This window comes from Manihot esculenta, chromosome 3 (assembly GCF_001659605.2).
Source record: "Manihot esculenta cultivar AM560-2 chromosome 3, M.esculenta_v8, whole genome shotgun sequence".
In the NCBI taxonomy this organism is placed as follows: domain Eukaryota; kingdom Viridiplantae; phylum Streptophyta; class Magnoliopsida; order Malpighiales; family Euphorbiaceae; genus Manihot; species Manihot esculenta.
In genome coordinates this window covers 7598604-7624715 of record NC_035163.2, presented here as the reverse complement: position 1 = coordinate 7624715, position 26112 = coordinate 7598604, and the positions used below count along the sequence as shown (strand labels likewise).

The 26112-nt window shown below is 38.2% G+C and overlaps 1 protein-coding gene across 3 annotated transcripts in view; it reads right to left on the bottom strand.

Annotated features, from left to right (window-relative positions):
- Positions 1-11971, bottom strand: part of LOC110611280 — a 55277-nt gene extending 43306 nt beyond the window's left edge. For 2 of the 3 annotated variants that reach the window (XR_006350109.1, XM_021751498.2), the window contains exons 1-6: positions 10814-11971; positions 8039-8183; positions 6567-6845; positions 6278-6448; positions 5972-6187; positions 5515-5609 (exon numbers count right to left, since the gene is read on the bottom strand). Coding sequence is in view for 2 of the 3 variants with exons in the window: in XM_021751498.2 (XP_021607190.2) it covers positions 5515-5609; positions 5972-6187; positions 6278-6448; positions 6567-6845; positions 8039-8183; positions 10814-11769 (1862 nt within the window). In the remaining variant the exon portion in view is untranslated. The remainder of the gene's footprint in view (positions 1-5514; positions 5610-5971; positions 6188-6277; positions 6449-6566; positions 6846-8038; positions 8184-10813) is intronic. The other variant, XM_021751499.2, reaches the window with a different exon arrangement.
- Between the last annotated feature and the right edge of the window lie 14141 nt (positions 11972-26112).

Genomic DNA, 26112 nt, shown 5'->3' with positions numbered 1-26112 from the left:
GTTTGTTTCATTAATAAAATAACCCATTTGATTTAAACTTTATATTTTTTATTTACAAATTTATACTTTTAAAAATTGGTCACTAAAAATTATGTTGAGATTATTTATGTAAATAGCCTAGATTTGTACTGAATCTACTGATAATTAGGGATATAATTGTGTGATATAATTGGGATATGATTAGGCTATAATTAGGAAATTAATTTATTTTCTTACCTACTATGTACTCTTGTAAGTAGTATATATACCCCAATTAGCTTGAGGGGAATAATCAAGTATTTTCTCTCAAGTCTTCTGCTCTCTTTTTCTTCTTTTCATCAAAGGTTTCATGGTATCAGAGCCAAGAAACTTGGTTCACCTTTGAGTGGCAGATCTGCCACTGGAAATCAGTTAGTCTCACCACCCAGCCCATTCTCCACGCCGGCTTCCGATCTACTTTCCGGTGAAGCACCATCTCCAGATCCGCCTCCACGCGCCACCCCAAGTAGCTTGTCTCCTGCCACACGCCAGCGCGTGCATCATCTTCCGGTGTCCGTTTTACGCCGGCAATTCTTCCTCCTGCCTCGCCCAGCGCCGGCGACTCTAGCCCAGTAGGTCTGATCGCTTGCCAGCCCGTCTAACATCGGATTTACTGTTCACAGGCATAGATCCTTTTTTGTAGATTCAGATTCAGTCTCCATGGCCCAATCAAATATTGCCCATTCTGGTAATTCTTTTACTTATCTAACCAAGTCTTTACCCATTGGTTCATGGATGCTCGACTCTAGTGCTTCTGATCATATCTTTGGTAATCCCTCTCTTTTCTCTACTCTTGTTTCACCTTCCACACCATCTAAAGTCACATTAGCTAATGGTTCACAAACTCAAGTTAAAGAAATCAATAACGTATATCTCCTTCCTTCTATCCCCTTGACTAATGTTTTATTTACCCTTGACTGTCCACAATCTAATCTCCGTTAGCAAATTGACTAAAGATCTTCACTCTTCAGTCATCTTTACTACTGAATCTGTGGTTGTGCAGGACCGGAGTACTGGAAAGATGATTGGAGCAGGATATGAGTCACAAGGATTGTACTATTTTTCCACTTCTAACTCTCCAATTGCTTTTGTGTCTTCCACCTCCGCTGAAATCATTCATAGTCATTGGAGACATCCAAGTCTGAACAAGTTATAAAAACTGGTTCCTAACCTCTCTTCCGTGCCTTCTTTAGAATGTGAGTCTTGTTAACTCGGGAAGCAAACTCGAGCTTCTTTTCCCAAGTGAATCAATAATAGGGTCAGTTTTGTGTTTGACATTGTTCATTCAGATATTTGGGGTCCAAGTCGGGTTAGTACAACTCTGGGATTTCAATATTTTGTTACCTTTATTCATAACTATTCTCGTTGCACTTGGCTTTTTCTGATGAAGAATCGTTCTGATTTGTTTCCTATTTTTCAAAAGTTTTATACTGAAATCCATAATCAATTTGGTGTTTGCATTAAGATAATGCAAGAGAATATTTGTCTTCCTCATTCACTCATTTCTTGTCTACTCAGGGTATTACTCACCAAACTTCTTGCTCTTATACCCCACAACAAAATGGAGTTGCCGAGAGGAAAAATTGACATTTAATTGAAACAGCCCACACTTTACTCCTACATCACAATGTTCCGTTGCGTTTTTGGGGGGAAGCTGTCCTCACCGCCTGTTACTTGATTAACCAAATGCCTTCCTCTGTTTTGCGACATCAAAGTCCTCATTCAGTCCTATTTCCTAACCAGAATTCCACCCAGTTGTCTCTGCGTATTTTCGGATGTATATGCTTTCTTCATGATCATACTCCTGGCAAAGACAAATTTCAACCCAAATCAATTAAATGTGTCTTTCGCGGCTATTCACGGCTTCAAAAAGGTTACAAATGCTATGATCCTACTACTAACAGATATTTTGTGTCTGCAGATGTCACCTTTTTTGAAACCTCTCCTTACTTTTCTTCGAGTCCAACACACAAAACTTTTGTCCCTAGCGCTTTGCCTATACCTCCAACTCCTATTTCTTCTTTGCCGCAAGTGTGTCCATCTCCCACTCCTATGCCACCTCTTCAGGTCTATACACGTCGGTCTCACCCATCTGCTAATAACAATGACATTTTTCTCCCTAATGTAGGTACTTCTAATGACTCACCTCCCGTTCCGTCATCACCTACTTCGGTCATGCCTTCAACAACAGTGGCTACTCCTCCTCTTGCTCTTCGAAAAGGTATTCGTTCTTCCTGAAATCCTCATCCCATTTATAATTTTGTGAGTTACCATCGTTTGTCTCCTTCCTATTATACTTTTGTCCCTGCTATGTCTGCTGTCTCCATACCCAAGACAGTTAGAGAAGCATTGGATCATTCTGGTTGGTGTAATGCCATGGTTGAGGAAATGACTGCTCTGCATAACAATGGAATTTGGGAACTGGTATCCTTACCACCTGATAAGTCTACTGTTGGTTGTTGGGTTTACACAATTAAGGTGGGACTTGATGGCAAAATTGATCGCCTTAAAACTCGCATTGTAGCTAAAGGTTACACACAAATTTTTGGGCTTGATTACAGTGATATTTTCTCTCCCGTAGCCAAAATAGCTTCTATTCGCCTCTGTTGAATCCCACATCGGTTGTGGAAAGGGGTAATGTGCCCCTTATATGAGCCATAGGCAATCCTCCCCCTCGAGTTAGCTTTTAGGGTGAGTTAGGCTTGGCCCAAATTTAACATGGTATCAGAGCCTCCCCATCCGATGTTGGGCGCCTCATAAATATGTCACGCACTAGTAAAAATTCTGGGCGTGAGGGAGTGTATTGAATCCCACATCGGTTGTGGAAATGGGTAATGTGCCCTTTATATGGGCCATAGGCAATCCTCCCCCTCGAGCTAGCTTTTGGGGTGAGTTAGACCTGGCCCAAATTTAACAGCCTCCTTATCTCATTGGTTGCAATTAATCACTGGACCCTGCATCAACTGGACATTAAAAATATCTTTCTTCATGGAGAGCTCGCTGAAGAAGTTTATATGGAGCAACCTCCAGGGTTTGTTGTTCAAGAGGAGTCAGGCTTAGTATGTCGTCTTCGGCGCTCTTTGTATGGGCTAAAATAGTCTCCAAGAGCATGGTTTGGACGATTGAGCACTGTAGTTCAACAGTTTGGAATGTCTCGAAGTAATTCTGATCATTCCGTACTTTTCGTTATAATGGTGATAGATGCATCTGCTTGGTGGTCTATGTTGATGATATTGTCATTAAAGGAAATGATCATGATGGAATCTCTCAGCTTAAGCAACATTTGTTCAATCATTTCCAAACTAAAGATTTGGGAAAACTGAAATATTTCTTGGGAATTGAAGTGGCACAGTCTAAAACAGGTATTGCAATTTCTCAACGGAAATATGCTTTGGATATATTGGAAGAAACACGCATGTTAGACTGTAGACATGTGGACACTCCTATGGATCCAAATGTTAAGCTTGTTCCTGAACAGGGGGAGCCACTTAAAGATCCTGCTAGATACAGAAGATTAGTCGGCAAGCTCAATTATTTCACTATCACACGAATAGATATTTCCTTTGCTGTAAGTATGGTTAGTCAATTTCTTCAAACTCCATACAGTAGTCACTGGGATGCAGTCATTCGCATTCTTAGATATATCACAGGAGATCCAGGACAAGGTCTACTTTATGAGGACAAGGGTCACTCACAAATTGTTAGCTATTCTGATGCAGACTGGGCAAGTTCCCCTTCAGATAAACGATCTACTTCAAGATATTGTATTATGATTGGAGGGAATCTCATATCCTGGAAAAGTAAAAAACAGAGTGTGGTTGCAAGATCAAGTGCAGAAGCAGAATATCGAGCTATGGCTTTAGCAACATGCGAACTCATCTGGTTAAAGCAACTCCTTCTGTAATTGAAATATAGCAATAATGGCCAAATGAAGTTGATATGTGATAATCAAGCTGCCCTCCATATTGCATCAAATCCAGTTTTTCATGAGAGGACGAAGCATATAGAGGTGGATTGCCATTTTATTAGGCAAAAAATTGAGTCCGAATGCATTTCTACTAGCTTTGTCAACTCAAATGATCAGCTAGCTGATGTTTTCACAAAATCACTTCAAGGACCATGAATCGAGTATATTTGTAACAAGCTTGGAGCATATGATATGTACGCTCCAACTTGAGGGGGAGTGTTGAGATTATTTCTGTAAATAGACTAGATTTGTACTGATAATTAGAGATATGATTGTGTGATATGATTGAGATATGATTAGGCTATAATTAGGGAATTAATTTATTTTCTTATCTACTATGTACTCTTGTAAGTAGTATATATACCACAATTGGCTTGAGGGGAATAATCAAGTATTTCCTCTCAAATCTTCTGCTCTCTTTTTCTTCTTTTCATCAAAGGTTTCAATAATTATTTACAAATAACCGATCATATTTTTAGAAATTAAACTTCCATAGTTATTAAATTCAAATAACTTGTCTTTGAAAAGAAAATGAAAACTAAATCAAGAATCTAGTAATTTTCCCTAATTAAATCAGAAAATAAAATCAACGAGGATGGAAAAAGTTGGATAAGGAAGGGATTATTTGAGCTTGAATCTAGAAGAATATTGCATCCAAATTCTTTATTTAATTTTATTTTATTATTTTCTTTTTTAAAATATAAGATGTTAAAATTTAATAAACACAGAATATTAGTTAGTAAAAATATAAGGACTTATTTTTAAATAATTATAATATATTAATTTATAAAAATATAGGTAAATTGTACTTAAAGAAACTATTTAGTTAATAAAAAAAATTTTGGGGACTAGACTATAGGTTTTGCTAAACCTCAAGGTTAAATTGCAATTTAGCAACAATGCTTAACGGTGTTGGATAAAAAAAAAAGCCCCACCTTGCTAACAGCATAAAACTATAGGATACCTTTCATCACAAATGAAATCATAGGACCTACTTAAAAAAGATACTAAATCACATGGCAGTTTTTTGTAATTTCCCCAAGAAAATAACCACCCAATCCTGCCTTTCTAAAGTTAGGAAAAACTCATACAGCCATCCACATTTGACAGTGAGGCTGTACAAAATTATGGAGGTCCATTCAAGTGCAGTACGCCAGTACCTATTCAGTAATGAGGTAAAAATAAAATCTGCTTGAAGGGCTTTTTGCCTATTCAAAGCAAAAATAACAAAAAATTATACCCATATCAGGGTTTGGGAAAATGTTATTCCCAAATCAAGGTAAAAGTCTATATGTATAACCCTTACCACATGTTTGAAATGCGGTAAGGGTTTTTTTTTTTAATTAAGGTTTTTTAACAGTAAACCGCACCTACAAGATGGGCTAGATTTTACTACATCTATAACTTACATCTATAACTTGCGATAAAGTTAATTTCCTGGCTTGGGAAAAAGATTTTCTCCCCAAACCCTGATATGGGGTAGTTTTTATTTTTGCCCTTGAATAGGCAAAAAGTCCCTGCGTACACACCTTTTCCAGGCTGCTGCAGTAGAAGCAATCGGCTGCATGCTAATTAATTCAATAGCATCCTGAAATTTTATGACTGGAACAACATCAAAAAGCACCTGTAGAAAAAAATTATCGATAACTTTCAATTTCAATTCAATATCCGAACAAATTGAAAAGGAAACAAATACTATCAATAGTTGCATGTCACTATTAATGAATCCTTTGCATCTTCAAAATAATCATCAAAAAGAGAAAAGAATTCAATCGTACACCTATCAACATAACAATTACACGCCAATAAAGAGAAATATCACAAGTAAAAAAATTTGCAGATGTTAACAAAAAAATGATATTTTTATTTAACATGTATACTAATAAACTATGACCGTTGTCTTCCATCCAAGTATGTAAGCATGCAGTTCATGTTGGTATATAACTCCGCCTAGGCCATCAAAAGTCTGAAGTACACAAGTCTTACCCGAAGTGGACTCTGAACAGAAAGCCTTTCCAGCACAAAGTTTTCAACAAAAGGTGCTGATTGATTATCTTCATTTCCAGACACTATTTGCTGGTTCCCAGACAACAACAGTGAGGATTTTGAATTCCATGATCGACCAGAATTGACACAAGCAACAAAAGAGGCAAGATCAAGCTGATAACACAATGAATTGCACAGATGTTCCACACAAGATATCTGCAAACCATAGAAATAAGGTATTTTCTTATTCAATGATCCTTTAGGCAAATAAAGGCACAATATTAGAAGGAAAATAAAGGAAATTACCTCATCCACTTGACTACTGTATAGTGAAGATTCTTCCAACCGAAATACTTGGGACTTACTACAGGTCCAGAGAAGTTGCAGTAGTTTCCTTCTAGCTGCGGTCTTACCAGATAACAGATCCCAACCCATCAGAGCTACCAGAGGTCTAAGTCGTGGAAATAACATAAGGACCTGAAACATTTATAAGAATATAAACATGCATAAAAATTTCCAATTTACAAAATAATGAATACTAATAGGCATTCCAAACTCCCATATTTAACTGCCAAGTACAATAGTGGTCACATACATTGCTAGCCTCTTGAAGCTGCTCCCTCTTGACAAATGAGAGTGCCACATCCATGACACATTCAAGGACATGTAAGCCAGAGACACGAGCATAATGGTACATGTCTCTCATGCAAAAACTGACTACAACATTCAATGATGAAACTGGATCATTTAAATCCAAATCCACTTTCATTTCAGTTAGATAACTTTGAAAGCGCTCTAAAGGGGGTGGAATTTGGTTGTTGTCAAGTGCCCGGGAGGTCTCAATCTCTTGACTTAGCAAGTCATCCTGGATAACCTGCAGAAACCACCACCTAGTGTAATCAACATACTAAAACACATGTATCATAGCATCAATGAGAACTAGATGAAATGATGAGCTGAAAGTACATAGAATTATACAAAAAATGTCCCCTTCTTAAGAATAATAAGAAAAAACCTAAAGTTTCTATCAAGACATAATTGATGGATTTAAAAAATATGTAGTAAATATTTCATATGTCTACATTTGGAGTAAGCAATAGCGTTAAATCATAGATAACCAAGGTCTTTGTGTAGTGGACTAGCCAATCTCTACCTACTTCAAGCAAGACTAATTTATACAAAATCCCACTCAAACTAGCCCAAATTGAACTTATAAGACAAACTCTTTGCTTAGGAGCATCCAAAGATCTTCCAGAAAGTAAAAAATTTGAAAGTGGTTTAAATTCACTCTGGCAACCAGAATTTGGGATATCCTCTGCAAACTGCCAATTACTAAGCAATCCCCAAATGGATTAATCAAACCATTCCATGCATTATACAAGTAAGAACTCTAATGAGCTACAATCATCCATTAGTAGATGAGATCACCTTACCCTCTTTGGGAAATTTTTTAGAGGAGAAGGAAAATAGAAGGTGGAAGATAAAGTTTTCTTTTTAATATGTTCTTTTCCTTCTTATTGTTTGGATAGTTGGAAATGAAAAAGAGGGAATCGGAATTGTATTTATTTTCCCTTGTTTGGGAAGACATTGAGTAGAAAGAAAATAGCCGTAGTTTGATAAATTAACCATTATACCCTATTATTAGAAATTTGAATTAATAATTGAGGGGTATATATGTAACCTTGCAAGTCACAAGACATTTCCTTTTGCTTTATTTATTCTCTCTCCAAAGCAGACAGAAGTAAATAGAGGAAAATATAACTTATTTTCCATTCATGGTTTATTTCCCTCCTATTTCCAAACATAAAATGTTATTTTCTCTCATTATTTTCCTATATTTATTTATTTCCCCCTTATCAACACATCCAAACCTAGGATAAAAAATTGTGAATCGAGAATTTAATCACAAGAAGACCCATAAGAGAATTAGAGAAAAGAGACAAAGAGAGAGAAGTACAAGCAATTACATGAACAGATAATGTCAAATAAAATTCTTCCATATTCTAGGAGAAAGAAAGAAAAGAAGTTATCAAAAGGCTAATCTTTTGTAACCAACATAAGCAGTACCTGAATTATTTCAACAATTTGTCTACAATTCGATGAAAGAGCCTCTCCATAAATACATAGCAACTTTTCTTGTATGACATGCCAAGAGACTTCATATCCTTTCCTTCTTGACAACACCCTCGAAAGGAGATCTTGCAAAACCGTGCTATTAGAAACATCAAAAGGCAATGTGAATAAATATCTAGAAGACTATAAAAAAATATGAAACAATTTTCACATATCACCCCAACTAGTATAAAAATGAAAGTTGGTGGAATATGGCTTGTGGGAGCAAGTCCCACATCAGCCATGTACAAAAAATTAAAAGATATATTGCCAAACCAAATTAAAGAGGCTTGGGGTCTGTTTGGTTTAGCTGTTGACTATAGCCAATAGCTTATAAATGATAGTTGTTACTGATAGTTCGTAGTTGATAATTGATGGCCAATAGTAGCTAATAATAGATTTTCAGCTTTTAGTAAAACCATGTCTTACTGCTACCATTGATATGCATAAAGGCTAAGAATATATATATATATCATATAATTTATCTTATTATTGAATAGACATATAACTATTAATTTATTACAGTGCTATCAAGGCGAGAGGCGACAAGCTCCCCTATCGCCTTAGGCGAGAGGGAAGGCGACAAAGCCAAAATTTTGTTATATATTTTAAATGTACATACATATAAACACTTCAATGAACACCCGTATTCAAAGGAAAAAATACATATTCTATATATATATATATATTATTTGCAGCTAGAAGAAGAGAGAAAAATTTTAAAAAAAAAAAAGGAAAAGAAAAAAAGAATCTGCTGCTATGCGAAGTCCAGCAAAGAGGGAAGAGAGGTTGAGAAAGAGAAAGGAAAAAAGGGAGAAGAGAAAAAAAGAAAAAAAGAAAAGACATTCTGCTATGAGGTCCAACAAGGAGAGAACAGAGGAGAAAGAAGAATAAGAAGAAGAAGAGAGAAAGAAAGAGAGGAGGAGAGACATACCAAGTTGATGCTATTGGGAGCAAGAAAGAGTAAGAAATTTGCATTTTGGTTGCTGTGGAAGTGATACCTACTGTTTGGGAGATGGAGAGAGTTTCTCTTTTGTTGTCTAAAAGCATTTAAAAAAACAAAAAAAAAAAACTTTGCTTCAATGAGACGTCGCCTCTAGTGCCTCTCGCTTGGCACCTTAGTGGACTGAGGTGTCGCCTTTGTGGAGGGCGCCTCGCCTAGCCTCTCGCTTTTTTCGCCTTTAACGATTATACAACATGTATAACATTAAAAATATATTTTAAAAAAATAAAATACTTTTATAAGTATAAATCTTTTTATCATATAAGGATTAATATTATAACGAGTTTGATTATTATGTATGATATTTCTATGTTTATCTACTATTGCTTATAATATGAAATAATATATTAATTTATATTTATTTCAAAAACACAAATTTTGCAATTAATGCTTTTAAAAGGATATAGAGTCCAAATAAAAACAAAATCCAATCAACTGCCAATTGATGAGAAAAAACTCATATCTTAGCACTGATACAAATTGCAAATGATAGATAATCAATAAGCTATCAGCTATAGTTTTGATAGGTTAACCAAACAAGTTGGTCCAGTTATTTGAATATTTATTAGTTATCGGTTGTATTCAATAGTTAAAACAAACACCCACTTAGAACCATTTTGGTAATGGGGGAATCAAGTTCAACATGTAGCCCTGCATTTGATGATCCACACACCTAGACATATGATTCTTAGCATGTCATCAGAATGAGAGGCCTAGTGGCTATAGATTCAAGACCTGAAAGAATGATACGTTGAGCTCCAACAAACTAGACCTGTGAGATAAGTTATCAAGTCAGATCCATGGGCTAGCTCAACTAGCCAAATCTTGAAGGCAAAGCAAAGAATAGCCGAACCTAAGTTAGTTGAGCATCCTATGCAATGTCCAGTGACTGAGTCTGTAAAACCTATGTCAAGCTCAATTGCACTTGACAAAGAATGTTGGAATATGGTTTGTGGAAACAAGTGCCACATCGAAGGATATTAGAAAATTAAAGTGCATACAAGTGTTGGGAAACTAAATCAAAAAGGTTGGGCCATTTTGATTATGAGGACCTCAGTTTCAAGTCAATTCAAAGGGTAGCACTGCTAGTTGATGATCCAAACTTTTGGGATTTTGATTCTTAACAAAAGTAAAACAATAGAAAAGCTTTATTCGTATTATCAAGAAAGGTCTACATTAATTCAGGTATGCAACAAGAAAAAGGCTCAACTTAAATCAAACAGGCATAAGCATACATGAAGATACTAACAGAACACGAGAAAATATGAAAGAACAAGATAAAACAAAGGCTACACCATCAACCATAGATAAAGCATCTTCAACAGTCATACGAGGAACAGAATGCTTCTGCAAAGTCCAAGCCATATTACACTGAACATATTCTAGCGCCAAAAAAACTGTACTTCCAAAATAAAGATGATGGATATATTTTAAAATTCACAAATCAACTTTTGAATAACAAAGAAACATATTCATGTCTTCTCTTCCAACTTCCAATAGTTGCTACACGCTAGTACAACGCGTCTTTGTTTCCTCCTATCTGAGAATCATCTAAGGAATTGTTTGTGTATTTAATGAGCCCAGGATAATAAACTTTAATCAGTTTAGCTTAATCAACACTCACATGACAACTACATGCAAGGAGAATATTAAAATTGATTACATTTACGAGTTAAGCATCATTATAACTTCCATTTCACGTGCACAAGAAAGCCAAATACACATACCGATATTCAGCCTGGTCCACACCACGATCAAGGTGAAGATAACGAATGTGAGAAAAGGATCCTTGTTCATCTCCTGCCTCCATGCACTCTTTCATCGCATCTAAATGTGCTAACTGAACGCTTCTTTGAATCAGAGAAAGCACCTTCACCTCCTCTTCCCCCTCCAAAAAATCCGTACTCGCTTTCTCGTCCGTCCTCACAGTTATAGCTAAACCTGAATTCTCAACCTCATCCACCTTCAATTGTTGCTCTATATTCCAGCACAGTGCTTCAAAAACATCAGAGTGATCTAAAACTACCCTCTTCAAACACATTATTTCCCCTTCCTCAACGGAACAAACAGCAGATTCCGCCCTTCTCTCGCTCCCTTGCTCCTCCTTAACGGCACCATTCGCATCAGGACCAACATCTGGCTTCAATCTCTTCACCCCCAAATCCAAAACCTTATCCAAAACCTGCAAGCAACCCCCCAATTCGCCGCCCACGTCCTTCAAATCCTCGCTTCTAGTTCTACCCAACAACTCCTCTCGCCCCCCAATTCTCTCTTTCTCACTAAAATCATCATCATTCTCCTTCTCCCTTTCAATGCTCTCCAAGTCAACATTCTTTCGCATGTTCTCCGTCACCATGTCGCTGATCACTTGAACCAATAACAGGAACTCAGCGCGCAATCGCAAGGTACCAGGATCGAAGCTCCATGTCTGCGACGTGGAGTTACTGTATTGCAAGAGCTCTATGGTGGCTAGATAGGTGAGGAGAGAAGGCGATGGGCAGGATGGTGACCAGAGGATGTTCTCGAAGCGGCCAGAATTGGTAACTACGGTTTGGAGAATTGCGAGGGCTAGGTCAGGGTTTTTAGATCGGAGAGCTAACAGAGTAGCTCGCAGTGGCTCGAATTGAGACAAATGAAGGTGGTTCGCGGCGAGGCGCGATAGGAGCTCGGTTTCTTTGTCCATTTCCGGTGGATTCCGATTAGAAATTACGATTGATAATGTCCTTCCTAAGTTAAGTGTGTATGGACAGAGGAGAAGGATGTCCCATTGAGCTAAGTGAGATTATTACAGGAGGAGGTTAGAATTTCTTTTCTGTACTGTGAAGTGCGTTTGGTTCTCGGAAAAGTGTAATCGGACATAAACCGGGGCGATGGATTATGCGTGTTTAATGATTATCAGACTAAAACCATTCAGGTCTTTCTATTTTAATTAAAATTTTAAGGATAATTTACATTTAAGTCCCTAATATTTATCCAAAATTCATAAATTGGTCCACGACTAAAGTTTTGATAATAAATTAAGTCCTAAGTTTAATTTCCAATTTAATAAATTAAACCTTTTGTTGAGAAAATGTACAAACTATCGTTAGTTTTTATTTGATGGAGTTTTAATTTTTTTTAATGACAAAAAAGACCCTAAGAAGTAGGAATTAGTTATTGGTTTCCCACCAACTTATCACAGAGATTGGTGAATTTGCCAAATGCAAAGGACAACCTTTCCTCCACATGCACAACGTCTTTGCTCTGCTAATGCAAGTCTTCGATTTCATTATGAATATCAAATCTAGAATATCAAAAAGAAAAAGAAAAAAAAAAGCCAATTCAAATCACTATATCCTCATAGTTCCCTTTCAATAAAATCCAACTAAATAATACTAATGTCTCTTAGTCTCACGAGAAGGATATTTCTTTGGGTGGTGATATCCTTCAAGATCCAAATAGAAAGTGGACCCTTTGCTTTACAGCTTCCTTCAGAATGACTTCTATCCTGAGAAGGGAAGTAAGGTTCATATATCATTGTATTAGCTTGGCAAAATGTTATGGTTACACAGAAATGCTAGTGGCAGGAGTGCGATAATATGGCTTCCACAACTGCTCCAAGTCTGCAGGTTCTAGATTCTCCTCCACAGAACCTCGTTTCTTGGCTTATCAAAGATTCTGATTGTATACCTCTATTGCTTGTGTGTTAATGTTGTTTTGTATCTCCAACCTAAAGAAAAAAAGTCGACAAGAAGTTCAGTAGCATAATTGATAACTACTAGGGTCTAGACCATGGATCAATTATAGCCCAAGTGAAAAAGGAACTAGACTGACCTAAACGTTGGTCCAATACGCAATGAGAGAATAAGCCTAATACTAATTCAGGGCCTATTCCTATGAGCTGGATAAGACTTGGACGAGTTTGGGGCAATTTGATCCGAGTGACTGTCCAGCTCTGTATAAAGACAAAGCTCGCACTCTCTGGGATTGTATCTAAGTGGCATCAAAGAGAATTAAATAATCATCTAACAAGAGTGAGTACACCATATACACGTATAGGTTGTCCATCTGAATATAACAAGTAAGTACAAGTGTAGGACGATAGTGGCACGCCAGAAAAAGATAAAGGGAAATGAAAATAAAAGAAAGGAGAAAAAAAGATATAGACTAAACTTAACAAAATTCACCTAATTCTAAATTTATTCTCGAATCTCATACATCAATGATCATCGTGGTAAAATTAATGTTACAAACCAAATTTTCGATCCACTTGGTAAAGATCAATGTTGAAACCAAATTTTCCATGCACTATGGCCTCAGCTGGCCACCATTGTTATATATCGAGTATACTATTATTTGTTTAAGAGCATAGTGGTCATTTATATATCAATTAAAAGCAATATATCCATAATTTTAAAAAATGACTTATTTGTTGTATTAAATCAAAATTTATATCTAATTTCTTACCAAAATTTTAGTAACTAATTTGTAAGTTTAATCATATCTTAGAGATTTGCTTATAAATTACTCAAATTTTTAAGTACAGGACCATTTATTTAAATTAAAATAAAAATTGCTATAATTATAACAAAATTAGAGAAAAAGCATAAAAAAAATACCCTGTTTCTCTCATTTTCTCTTTAAAATTTATGATTTAATTTATATTATAGTAATTTCTCATGATATCGCATTATTAGTTAATAAGGGCAATTTTCAAAAATCGTCAGAAAATACTAATATGACAAACAAAATATAATTATTAATGTTAATTGGTTGAAAAAATCTAACATTTATGTTATTTTATATTTTAATTTAAATATTTAAATTTTGAATAAATTGGTCTAATATTTATATTTTAGGTGTAATTTTAGCCAATTTTTCAAAATCAAAATTAAAATAATCAATCAGTCCAAATCTTAAATATACCGTTGATATCTTTAATAGTAATAGATTTTATTTTTCAGCAATGATTATAGATATTTTATAGCGAATATATTATTTAATTCAAAGCAGCATGTGCAAAATAATTAAAAATAATATACTTATTATAAAAATCTTCATAATTATTATTATTATAAAACAAAATTGAATGTTTAACGATTAGATTATTATTGTCTTTAAAATTAAATATATTAATTAGTTAAGTATGAGTTAATACTATTTTCATACGTAAAATTAGTTTATATTTTAAAAAAAAAGATAAATTATATTTTAATCCTTATATTATACCATAATTAATGGATAAATCTCTATATTTTTAAAACTGAACACTTAAACCTCTCTATTCTCATTCCATTCAAATACACGGTCCTTTAAAGGTAAATAGCTCGTCAAACCTCTTAAAATTATTTTTTCTTCCCACAATACCCTTATTGCACCATACAACATATATAAAAAAAACTTTTACATCTAAAAACCTAAATCCTCCTTCTTCCTTTTTTATTCTGCAGTTTTTATATATTAAAACATATTAGTCCCTAAATTCAAAATTTGCAGTTTTTTCAAAATTTCTACCATTTTCAATTTTCTTGGTATAAAATGAAATATATAACATTAACTCCTTTATTTTTATACACAAACACAAAACAATTTAGAATTCTCTGGCTTGCTGTTATTTTTCAAAATTTCTGAGTATAGAATTCAAGTAATTATAAATACTAAGTCTGTAATACCCGGCTAGACTCCGGTATCGGAATTCCTACCGTCCGGTGGAATCTCGGATGTCGGAGACTTCTAGAAGGGTAAAACCATGTTTTCATAAAATGTCTTAATGTGTTTTATGGTTTTAAACAAGATGGAAATGAGTTTTTGCATGAAAATAACCTTGGAGGAAAACTCAGGTTCGGCCGCCGAACCTCAAGTTCGGCCGCCGAACCTCAAGTTCGGCCGCCGAACATGCAGACATTTCGGGTGTGCCTTAGGCCCCGAAGGCATAAGTGAGGGAAGTCCAGGTTCGGCCGCCGAACCTCAAGTTCGGCCGCCGAACATGGCATGCATGCGGAGGCACGTTCGGCCCCCGAACGTGGCCTGGCCAGCCACTATAAAAGGGTCCCTTAGCCAAAATGGGCGAGTTTTTCTCCCCATTTTCGGCCAAGGTGAGCTCTCCGCCGTTCCTCACCAATCTTTGAGTTCTTCCTTCAGATCTTTCAAGTTTTTCACTAGTTTTCACCTTATTTTGAAGATTTTCAAGTTTTGAGCAAGTTTTGAGCTTGGAGACCAAGGAAGTTGAAAATCTCCCATCTCCAAGATTAGGTCGTCTCTCTTTCGATCTTCAAGAGGTAAGAGCCGATCTTAAGCTCATTGCATATTTTAAGTAAGTTTTGTGAAGATCTATGGGGTAGAATGCATGTTTAGCTTATGGTTAGGTTTTTGAGTTTATGTAGTGTTTTTTAGCATTGTGGCTTGCAAAAGCATGTTTGATGTGTTGTAGATGGGGCTTTAGATAGTTTGAAGCCCCTAGGAGCTTGTATGCTTGTGTATGTGTGTTGTAGAATAGGTTTATGCATGTTTGGATGGTTTTGGAGGCAAGAGGAGCCAAGTTTCTGCCCTTTGGCAGAAACCAGGTTCGGCAGCCGAAGGACTTTCGGCCGCCGAACATGGCTGGGGAGGCAAGCCTTTCGGCTGCCGAAGCCTGCCCCCGAAAGGAGACTTTCGTCTCTGTCTGGGAGTTTCGGCCGCCGAAAGTGCCGCCGAACATGCATGAGTTTCGCCTCTGTCTGGGAGTTTTGGCCGCCGAAGGTGCCGCCGAAGGTGCCTGACTTTCGGCTCTGGAGGGACTTTCGGCCGCCGAACCTGCCGCCGAAAGTGCCCTGTCTAGCCTTCTTTTGCATGTTTTTCTATGATTATTTCATGTTGTTTTAGGGGGTTTTTGGGGGATGTTTTTAGAGTTATGTTCTAGTTGTTTGGTCCCTCATTTGAGTCCACCTGTGTAGGTTCGGACCCGAGGAACTGAGGACCCCAGCAGTGAGTCAGCTGCTTCAGTCTTTGTCAGAGCTAGCCAAGAGGTGAGTAGAATAAACCTTTACGATTTAAAGCAAATAAATTATAAAGTTTTTTTAGCATGTTCATGCATCATGAATGCCATGTGATGAAATAGGTTGTTTGCATTAGAATTCACGAATATGTTGCATTGCATTTATGATGTTGATGTGGATTGGTTATTGGATGATCATGTAGTCCTCATATGGTATGATGATGTTACGGCATGATATGGTATGGAAGTCCAGGTTGTACTCATTCTACGTCCCTGGCACTATGTAAGAGAAAGTTCAGGTTGTACCCATTCTACGTCCCTGGCACATTGGAATGTTATGATATGTTATGTTAAGAGAAAGACCGGTTGTACCCATTCTACATCCCGGCACTTTGGAATGTAGAGGACTATTGGTGACAATACCATCCGAGATGTGATTTGTTGTGATGTGTTGCATTACATGATGGCATGAGAATTTAAATGTTGTTTTTCATTATTCTGCTCACTGGGCTCTAGTAGCTCATCCCTTTTCCCTAATCCCCCAGGATTGCAGGTACGGGCTAGACAGAGAAGTCAAGAAGAGTAAAGTCATATGTTTGTAATAGATAGAAAGTGGACATGATAAATTGTAAGATGATGTAAAGTTGAATAGTCATGTTATGTATAATGATATTGAGGATTAGAAGTTGTGCTTGACCCTATGGGTATTGTTATCCCCTTTATTACATGATCTCAGATGTTTTATGATGTAGATGTTAGCCAACTCAACACATGTATGTCGCCCATTGGGGCATTGATGAGATCCCAAAGAGGGGTCAATGTTTACAGTATATTTATGTTCAGTGCATGCAGGTTGAGTTTGGTGTATGTGAGAATGTATGAAGGAAAAGTTTTAATTTTTATGTATGATTGTTGATCATGTATGGGATTAAACAGGTTTACAGGTTACATGTCAGGCTTGCTACGGGTCCCGGCGGCCTTAAGCCGATCTGGATCCTAGCGCCGGTAGCGGTCCGATTTTTGGGTCGTTACAGAATGGTATCAGAGCCCTAAGTTCATATGGTCGGACCTAGAGTGTTGGGCTCATAGATGTCATAGAAAGTCAAGCACAATAGGAAGATCATGTCCACCAGGATAGGATATAGAGTCCTGTCTTGTTTGATGATGTGAAATGCCATGATTTTATACATGTGCATTAATGCTATGATATGTATGTGATGAGGGTTCATGTGTGCCCACATGAACCATATGATGCTAATGTTTGCTTGTTATGTGCTGCCTTTCAGAAAATAGGATGATGGGAACTCGTCGATCTGCACGATTGACTGGAGTGCCACCTGAGGATGAGGGCACGAGTGCCCGTCCTCCTGCATTGCCTAGGGCAATGTCATGTAGATCAAGCAGAGAAAGAGTGTCAAGGGACCCTAGAAGGTCTTTTAATGCTAGCAGAAGGGGAACAGATAGAGAAGGAAGTTCTTCAGATGTGAGGGAGGTTATGGAAGAGGACCAGAGGAGGGATGGGAATCTGGATGTTAGCATGACGGAAGAGGGGACAGGGGAGTCACAGGGAGGCGTTCAGGCCTCGGGGTATGGTTTTCCACCCCATTATCCACCCTTCCCACAGGATTCAGGGTATCCGATGGGAGGCACATCGGATTACTCCAGCTTTAACCCCTACCCTACCTACATGCCTTATCCACCTTTCTATCCACCTCACCCCCAATACCCAGCTTATCCACCCTCACCCTTTTATCCTCACCCGGCAAACCCCACCTCGAGGAATGCTGCACCCCCACCTCCACCACCTATAGAACCAGCAGCCCCAGTTACTCAGCCTTCTAGACCTAGCTCAGCCAGTGGGAGCAAGGTCAAGATGACCGACTACATGAAACTGGGTGCTCCTCAGTATGAAAAAGGGGATGACCCATTTGTGTATCTTGAAAGGGTTAAGGTGATCACAGAGGAGATTGGGGCTGATGACAGTAGAGCCATTCAGATGGCTGGGTTCACGCTTAAGTGCAAGAAGGCACAAGAGTGGTTCAAGAATTATGTAAACTCGAGAGTAGACAGCATGTCTTGGGAGGAGTTTGCAAACGAGTTTGCAGGATGGGCTTTCCCAGATAGTTCAAGGGAGCTGAAGATGATAGAGTTTGAGCAGTTGAGGTAGACTGATGAGATGGGTGTAGATGAGTTCACAGACAGATTCTTGGAGTTATTGCCATTTGCAGGGCAAAATCTTGACTCTGACCAAAAAAGGTCAAGGAGGTATATCATGAAACTCCACTCTAGATATTTCTCCTTGATCCAGTCAGCAGATAGGGAGAGCTTCCATGCCATAGTGGATATGGCCCGAAAAATGGGGGCCAGTGCCATCGTTCAGGGAACAGTCAGACAGTCAGTGGCACAGTCTTCTGGTTCCAAGACCCCAGGCTCTTCTTCTCTGAGTGCAGCAGCTTCAGGTAGCAAAAAGTGGAGTAACACCACTAGGAAGCCGAAGAAGAATAAGTTCTGGAACAAAGTCAAGTCTAGTTTGGGATTAGGGAGTAGCTCAAGCTCTGGTGCGGATAATGCAGTTTGTGCCAAGTGTAGTAGGCCACACAGGGGAGTTTGCCGGGCTGGGACAGCAGCCTGCTTCAGATGCGGGTAAGAGGGACACATGGCTCGGGAGTGTCCTAGGGCAGCTTTTGGAGCACAGTCTCAGCAGACAGCTTCTGGCAGTGTGGCTCAACCAGCAACTCCAGCCATGACTCAGGCCAGTGGCAGAGGTAGAGGGAGAGGAGCAGCCTCTTCTTCAGTGGGTTTCAGAGGTGAAGGTCCATCAGCTCCAGCACGGATCTTCACGATGACTCAACAGGAGGCAGATGCATCTAACACCGTGGTGGCAGGTAATTTAGTCATTGGTTGTTCAGATGTGTATGTCTTGATGGACCCTGGTGCATCTCATTCTTTTATTGCTCCGAGAGCCGTCGAGAGGTTGGGTCTGATGATCTCTGGGTTAGAGTGTCCTCTCTGGGTCAGTGGACCCAAGTGTGATCCATCAGTGGCAGAGTCAGTCTGCCTGTGCAGTCCAGTCTTTGTTGAGGGAAGATGCCTTTCCGCCGACCTTGTGGTTCTAGACTTGACAGATTTTGACGTCATTCTAGGGATGGACTGGTTATCTACCCATGGTGCTACCTTGGACTGTAGGGACAAGGTAGTCAGGTTCAGAGGTCAGGATGGGTCAGAGGTTGTCTTTAGGGGAGACAGGAGGGGTACACCTAGAGGTCTGATATCAGCTCTTCAGGCTCGTAGGTTGCTTAGGAAGGGATGTCAGGGGTATTTGGCTCATGTGAGAGAGTTTAGCAGTCAGGTTAGAGAGCCCGCCTCGGTGCCAGTGGTTAGAGAGTTCCTAGACGTCTTCCCAGACGAGCTGCCAGGTCTACCACCTGCTAGGGAGATAGAGTTCGAGATAGAACTGATGCCTGAAATCCGACCGATCTCTATTCCTCCCTACAGGATGGCTCCAGCCGAGTTGAAAGAATTGAAGGAACAGTTGCAAGAGCTGGTAGAAAAGGGCTTCATCCGACCGAGCACCTCACCTTGGGGTGCACCAGTCTTGTTTGTCAGAAAGAAGGATGGATCCCTTAGACTTTGTATCGACTCCAGGCAGTTGAACAAAGTCACTACCAAGAATAAATACCCATTGCCAAGGATCGACGATCTATTCGACCAGCTAGCAGGAGCGGGTTGTTTCTCCAAAATAGATCTGAGATCTGGGTATCATCAGCTGAGGATCAGAGAAGAAGATGTGCCAAAGACAGCTTTCAGAACCAGATATGGGCATTTTGAGTTCCTTGTAATGCCGTTCGGGTTAACCAACGCCCCTGCAGCATTCATGGATCTCATGAACAGAGTGTTTAGCCAATACCTGGATCACTTTGTTATTGTCTTTATAGATGATATCTTAGTGTATTTCAGGAATGCAGAGGAGCATGCCCATCATCTGAGGTTGGTTTTGCAGACCTTGAGGGAACATGGCTTGTATGCCAAGTTCTCCAAGTGTGAGTTCTGGCTGAGGAGCATTTCCTTTTTGGGGCATGTAGTGTCAGAAAATGGAATAGAGGTGGACCCCAAAAAGGTAGAAGTTGTAGATAACTGGCCTAGACCCACCTCAGTGACAGAGATCAGGAGTTTCTTGGGTTTAGCAGGTTACTACAGGAGGTTCGTTCAGGACTTCTCGAAAATAGCAGCTCCTCTGACCAGGTTAACCAGGAAGATTCAGAAGTTTGTGTGGACCGAACAATGCGAAGAGAGTTTTGAAGAGCTTAAGAAGAGGTTGACTTCAGTACCAGTGTTAGCTCTGCCATCTAGTGATGAGGATTTTATAGTCTTTTGTGATGCGTCCCGTGTGGGACTGGGTTGTGTACTAATGCAGAATGAGAGGGTGATTGCTTATGCTTCTAGACAGCTGAAGAAGCACGAGTTAAATTACCTCACGCATGACCTAGAGATGGCAGCAGTAATCTTTGCACTCAAGATGTGGAGGCACTACCTCTATGGGGTAAAATGTGAGATCTTTACAGATCATAAGAGCCTGCAGTACATCCTGAGTCAAAGAGATTTGAACTTGAGACAGAGAAGGTGGGTAGAGCTGCTGCTGAGTGACTATGATTGCAAGATTCAGTATCATCCGGGTAAGGCGAATGTCGTGGCAGACGCCCTAAGCCGGAAGTCACTAGGCAGTCTATCCCACATTACTGCAGAAAGGAGACCAGTGGTGAAGGAGTTTTACAAGCTCATTGATGAAGGTCTACAGTTAGAGTTGTCTGGTACAGGTGCTTTAGTGGCCCAGATGAGAGTGACACCTGTGTTTCTGGAGCAAGTGGCTCAGAAACAGCATGAGGACCCAGAGTTAGTGAAGATTGCCAGGACTGTTCAGTCAAGCAAGGATAGTGAGTTCAGATTTGACAGTAAGGGGATCCTCCGCTATGGAAGCAGACTTTGTGTACCAGATGACATAGGGCTAAAAGGAGACATTATGAGGGAGGCTCATAATGCAAGATACAACGTTCACCCCGGAGCCACCAAGATGTATCAAGATCTGAAGAAAGTTTATTGGTGGCCAGCGATGAAGAAAGAAGTGGCACAGTTTGTGTCAGCCTGCGAAGTGTGTCAGAGGGTGAAGCTGGAACATCAGAAGCCGGCTGGAATGCTTAACCCGCTACCTATTCCAGAGTGGAAATGGGAGAATATAGCTATGGACTTCGTAGTGGGGTTACCGGCGACGTCCAACAGATTGGACTCCATATGGGTGATTATGGACAGACTCACCAAATCTGCTCACTTCATCCCTGTCAGGAGTGGCTATTCTGTGGACAAGTTGGCACAGGTGTATGTAGATGAGATTGTCAGGCTGCATGGGGTTCCTGTTTCAATAGTGTCGGATAGAGGGCTCTAGTTCACCTCCAGGTTTTGGCGGAGTCTGCAGAATGCCATGGGTACCAGGTTGGATTTCAGTACTGCCTTCCACCCCCAGACTGACGGACAGTCCGAAAGGACCATCCAGACTATCGAGGATATGCTCAGAATGTGTGTGCTGGATTTTGGCGGTTCTTGGAGGCAGCATCTACCTTTGGTGGAGTTTGCCTACAATAACAGCCATCATGCTAGCATCGGGATGGCTCCATATGAAGCTTTATATGGAAGGAAGTGCAGGTCACCTGTTTGCTGGGAGGAAGTTGGAGAGAAGGCCTTGGCAGGGCCTGAGTTAGTAGAGATTACCAGCAGGGTGGTACCCATAATCAGAGAAAGAATCAAGACTGCTGTAAGCAGACAGAAGAGTTATGCAGACATCCGCAGACGGCAAGTAGAGTTTCAGGAGGGAGATCTGGTATTGCTCAAAGTGTCTCCAATGAAAGGAGTGGTTCGCTTTGGGAAGAAAGGTAAACTAGCCCCACGATACATCGGACCCTTTGAAATCTTGCAAAAGGTTGGGAATATGTCGTACAAGCTGGATTTACCTGCTTCAATGGAAAGAATCCATCCGGTTTTCCATGTTTCAATGTTGAGGAAGTTTGTGTCAGATCCGGGCAAGGTTCTTAGTGAGCCTGATGTGGAGGTCCAGGAGGATCTCACCTATGTTGAACAGCCAGTACGGATCATAGACACCCATATCAGAAAGCTAAGGAACAAAGAAATCCCGATGGTGAAAGTCATGTGGAACCACCATAATATGGAAGAATGCACTTGGGAGACACGGGAGTCCATGCTCCAGCAATACCCTTATCTTTTCTGAGGTTTGTTCCTTGTGAGTTTTATGTGCTTTGTATGTATGATATGTGTATGCCATGCTATGTACTAGTTGAGGAACATTCGGGGACGAATGTTCTTAAGGGGGAGAGAATGTAATACCCGGCTAGACTCCGGTATCGGAATTCCTACCGGATTTTTAAGATAAGAAATATAAAAAAATTACCTCTGATTTCACTCATTTTCACTTTAGAGTTTGTGGATTAATTTATGTCAAAACAGTATCTGGTGATAAATTTTTCATATTAACATTTCACGACAGCATCTAAAACCTATGGTTGTTTGCTAATAACATAATACCATAAAATATTAATTTGACACAAATTGAACCATATACCTTAAAGTGAAAAATCAATAAAATAAAATCATAATTTTTTTTTTACTTTCTTTTATATATATATATATATATATATATATATATAAATGAAAGTTTAAAATAAGAGAATTATTTTCATTTTATTTCAAGACTATATATTTTATAGGTGGCATTTATTTATAGATTTTTAATCATAAATATACATCCATGTGTTATAAAACATTAAAAAGATAATTAAATTACATAATTATGCCACTTAAATATTATTGTAACGATCCGAAAGTCAGACCGCTACCGACGCTAGAGTTCAGGTCGACATAAGATCGCTAGAGCCCATAGCAAGCTTATTATATATCTTATTACACTTGATATAATCCCAGACATGGTCATAAAAGTATATAGAAACATTTCCATCTCATGAACTAAACTTGACATGTACATGCATCATGACTGAAAACATAAAACCCATACTAGAACTCTCATCAAATGCTCCAGTATAGTCAACATTACATGCCTTAAGCTTGGTTTAAACATAACTTAAACTTTAAATCTTTTACATAAAAAGATCATAAATAAGGGATTATAAAAGAAAATTCGGACAAAGCACAATTCTAATCCACAATTTATTACATGTCTACAGTTATACTATTACATCAAAACTATACCAAATAACTCTGTTGACCTCCCGAACTAACTCAGGTCCTGCAAACCTGAGGTTAGGGGAAATGGATAACCTATAAAAGCCTAGTGAGCAAAAATATAAACAAAAGCAGTTTAATAAAACATATAATTGTATGAATGCATCACAACATAAACAATTTACATCAAGATGGACTTGTTATCAGTAACCCTTCATAATTCCAACAGTATCCGGCTCACAACGGGTGCTCCTCAGGACTTCCTCTTAAACATACCATAACATATCCATAGTATCAGTGTATGTGCCTTAAGCCATTAATTTAGATCTTTATGTTACTCATTTTGTTATTAATAAAGAGGTTTTGTCATCATTGTTATTTATTTGTATATTACATAATAATGATTTATATCCCTAGTTTTTATTATTATAGAGATAATAATATATATAACTAGTATGCATATTAATTGATAATCATGAGAAGGTTATGTGTATGGTGATACAAATCAATATCATAGATGCTTGTTAAAAAATAAAGTATTGGATAGACTCACACTGAGATCACTACATGGATTAGTGAGTCTCATAATAATTATGAATTAATCCTTGGACTTGAGATTATCATAGTTTCCAACATAAGGACTATTATGTTTTGATATAATCAAACATTGTCTTTAATCGGATAATCATAAAGGTTATGATTGGACATGATATAAATTATGTAAAGGATATTGAACAATCAAGATAGAATTTGTTCATCTATCTAAGAGAAATATCTTCTGGGCCCTCGATAAATCAGACTGAGAAATGCATGGCTGTGCTTAAATGAATTGATAGTGTTATCAATGATATTTGATTTTATTAGTCTACTTAGAGATCGAGTAATTATAAATTTGAACAATATGAGTATGACACTGAACATGAATTTTGTTCAAACTAGATATCGTGTGATAAAGAATTAATGCATGTTCTATTATAAAATTTTAATTGAACAATCAATTCTCATATTAATTGGGTAGTTATAATATCTTTCTAGAGGCCACTTATGACTTGTAGGTTTTAATAAAGATTGGGCCTACTGCCAATTAATGTGGGCCTATTGGATCGCACACATAGAATGTATTATTGGGCTAGACATTAGTGTTGTTGTTGTTATTATTATTATTATTATTATTATTAGATAATAATATTTAAAATAATAATAAACCAATCTATATTTGATATAGATTAGAATATGTTTCGTTTCTATCTCCATTCCAATTTGAATTAGATAAATATATTAGTATCTATTTTTTATTAGACCACGTAATAGAAACACGTTCTCTAAGAGTAAGGGAGTTGAGAACTCATGCAATTTTTTGTGAAAAGGGAAGTAGAGAAGCCCTAGCCATTTTTCAAGAGCTAGCACTCTAGACGGCAAGCATTTATGTGGATACCAGTAGAGAGTATTCGCAAGAAGCAGCACCTGGAGTCCACTGAATATTTTGAAAGCTTCTAAAAGGTTAGGTTTCAAATCTTTCTTTTCGACTTAAATGGATCACTTGGTTCCTAGGAGGTAATCTATAGATCAAATTTTTTGTTCTGCTGCGTATTTTGGTTTGTTCTGATCTCTGGGTTTACTAACATATAATGTTAAGGGCGTAGAATGGGCAACATTGGTCTCTCCCTTACATAGTGGCAGGAGCGTAGAATGGGCAAGTCTTGATCTTTCTATATCTGTCATAACATATCATAGCATGGTCGAGAGCTAGTGCGTCATCCAACATCCATTCACAACAACAATTAATTGTGCAATGTATCATATTCATGAATTCTAATGCAAAATATCCTAATCATATGTACATGGCATTCGCGATGCATGAGCATGCTTAAAATATTTGATTTCTTTTAGAATAAAAGTTTAGTTAATTATACTCATCTCTGACTGACGCAAGCTTAGCTCTGGAGCAGTTATCTCACTGCTAGCCTTTACGGTCTTTCAAGTCCGATCCTACACAGATAGACTTAAATGAGGGACCGACCATGTAGAAAACAAGCTGAAAATGGCTGGACAGGGGACTTTCAGGAGCAGGTTCGGCAGTCTAAAGTCCCCTTACAGATCTGAAAGTCAAACCTTCGAAGGCAGGTTAGGTGGCCAAAAGGCAGCCTTCATAGGCAGGTTCGGCGCCTGAATTTGACTTCAACGACCGAATCTGGGTTCTTCTACAATGAAGAACTCAATTTTGTCTCAGCCTATAACCACCAAAACACTTTCAAACTTACATGCAGAAGCTTAAAAATAACCTTTTACAACTCAAAGAACACTTAAAACTAACCTAGGCTTAAACATGCATTCAACAAAACATCAACATAACGCATTAAGATTTAAGATTTACTCATAAAAGAAGAAAAAGGCACAATCCCTTGCATGCTTTCTAAAACCAGAACTCAAGCTACACACAACCATAATGAGCCCAAAAGCGATGAGTTTTTAGAAAATAGACTTACCTCTTGAAGAACACACAATCACAGCAACTAGGAGAAATTCAGAGGAGAAGAAGAGACAAGTTCCAAAGATCCCAAAAGCTTAAAACGTTGAAACACTCAACTTAATTCTTCAAAATAAAAGTAAAACTCATGAATTTCTAGAAGATTTGAAGAAAACTCAAGCAAAAATCATCAAAGGGCTTTAGGCTTATCTCTGCCCAAAAGAAGATAGTGTTCGTGTATTTGCCTTAGACTATTATCTTAGACCTTTTTGTATGTCATTTTGGTTATTAATAAAAGAGATTTTATTATTATTATTATTTGTTTGCATGTTACATAATAATGATTAACATCTATTGTTACTTAT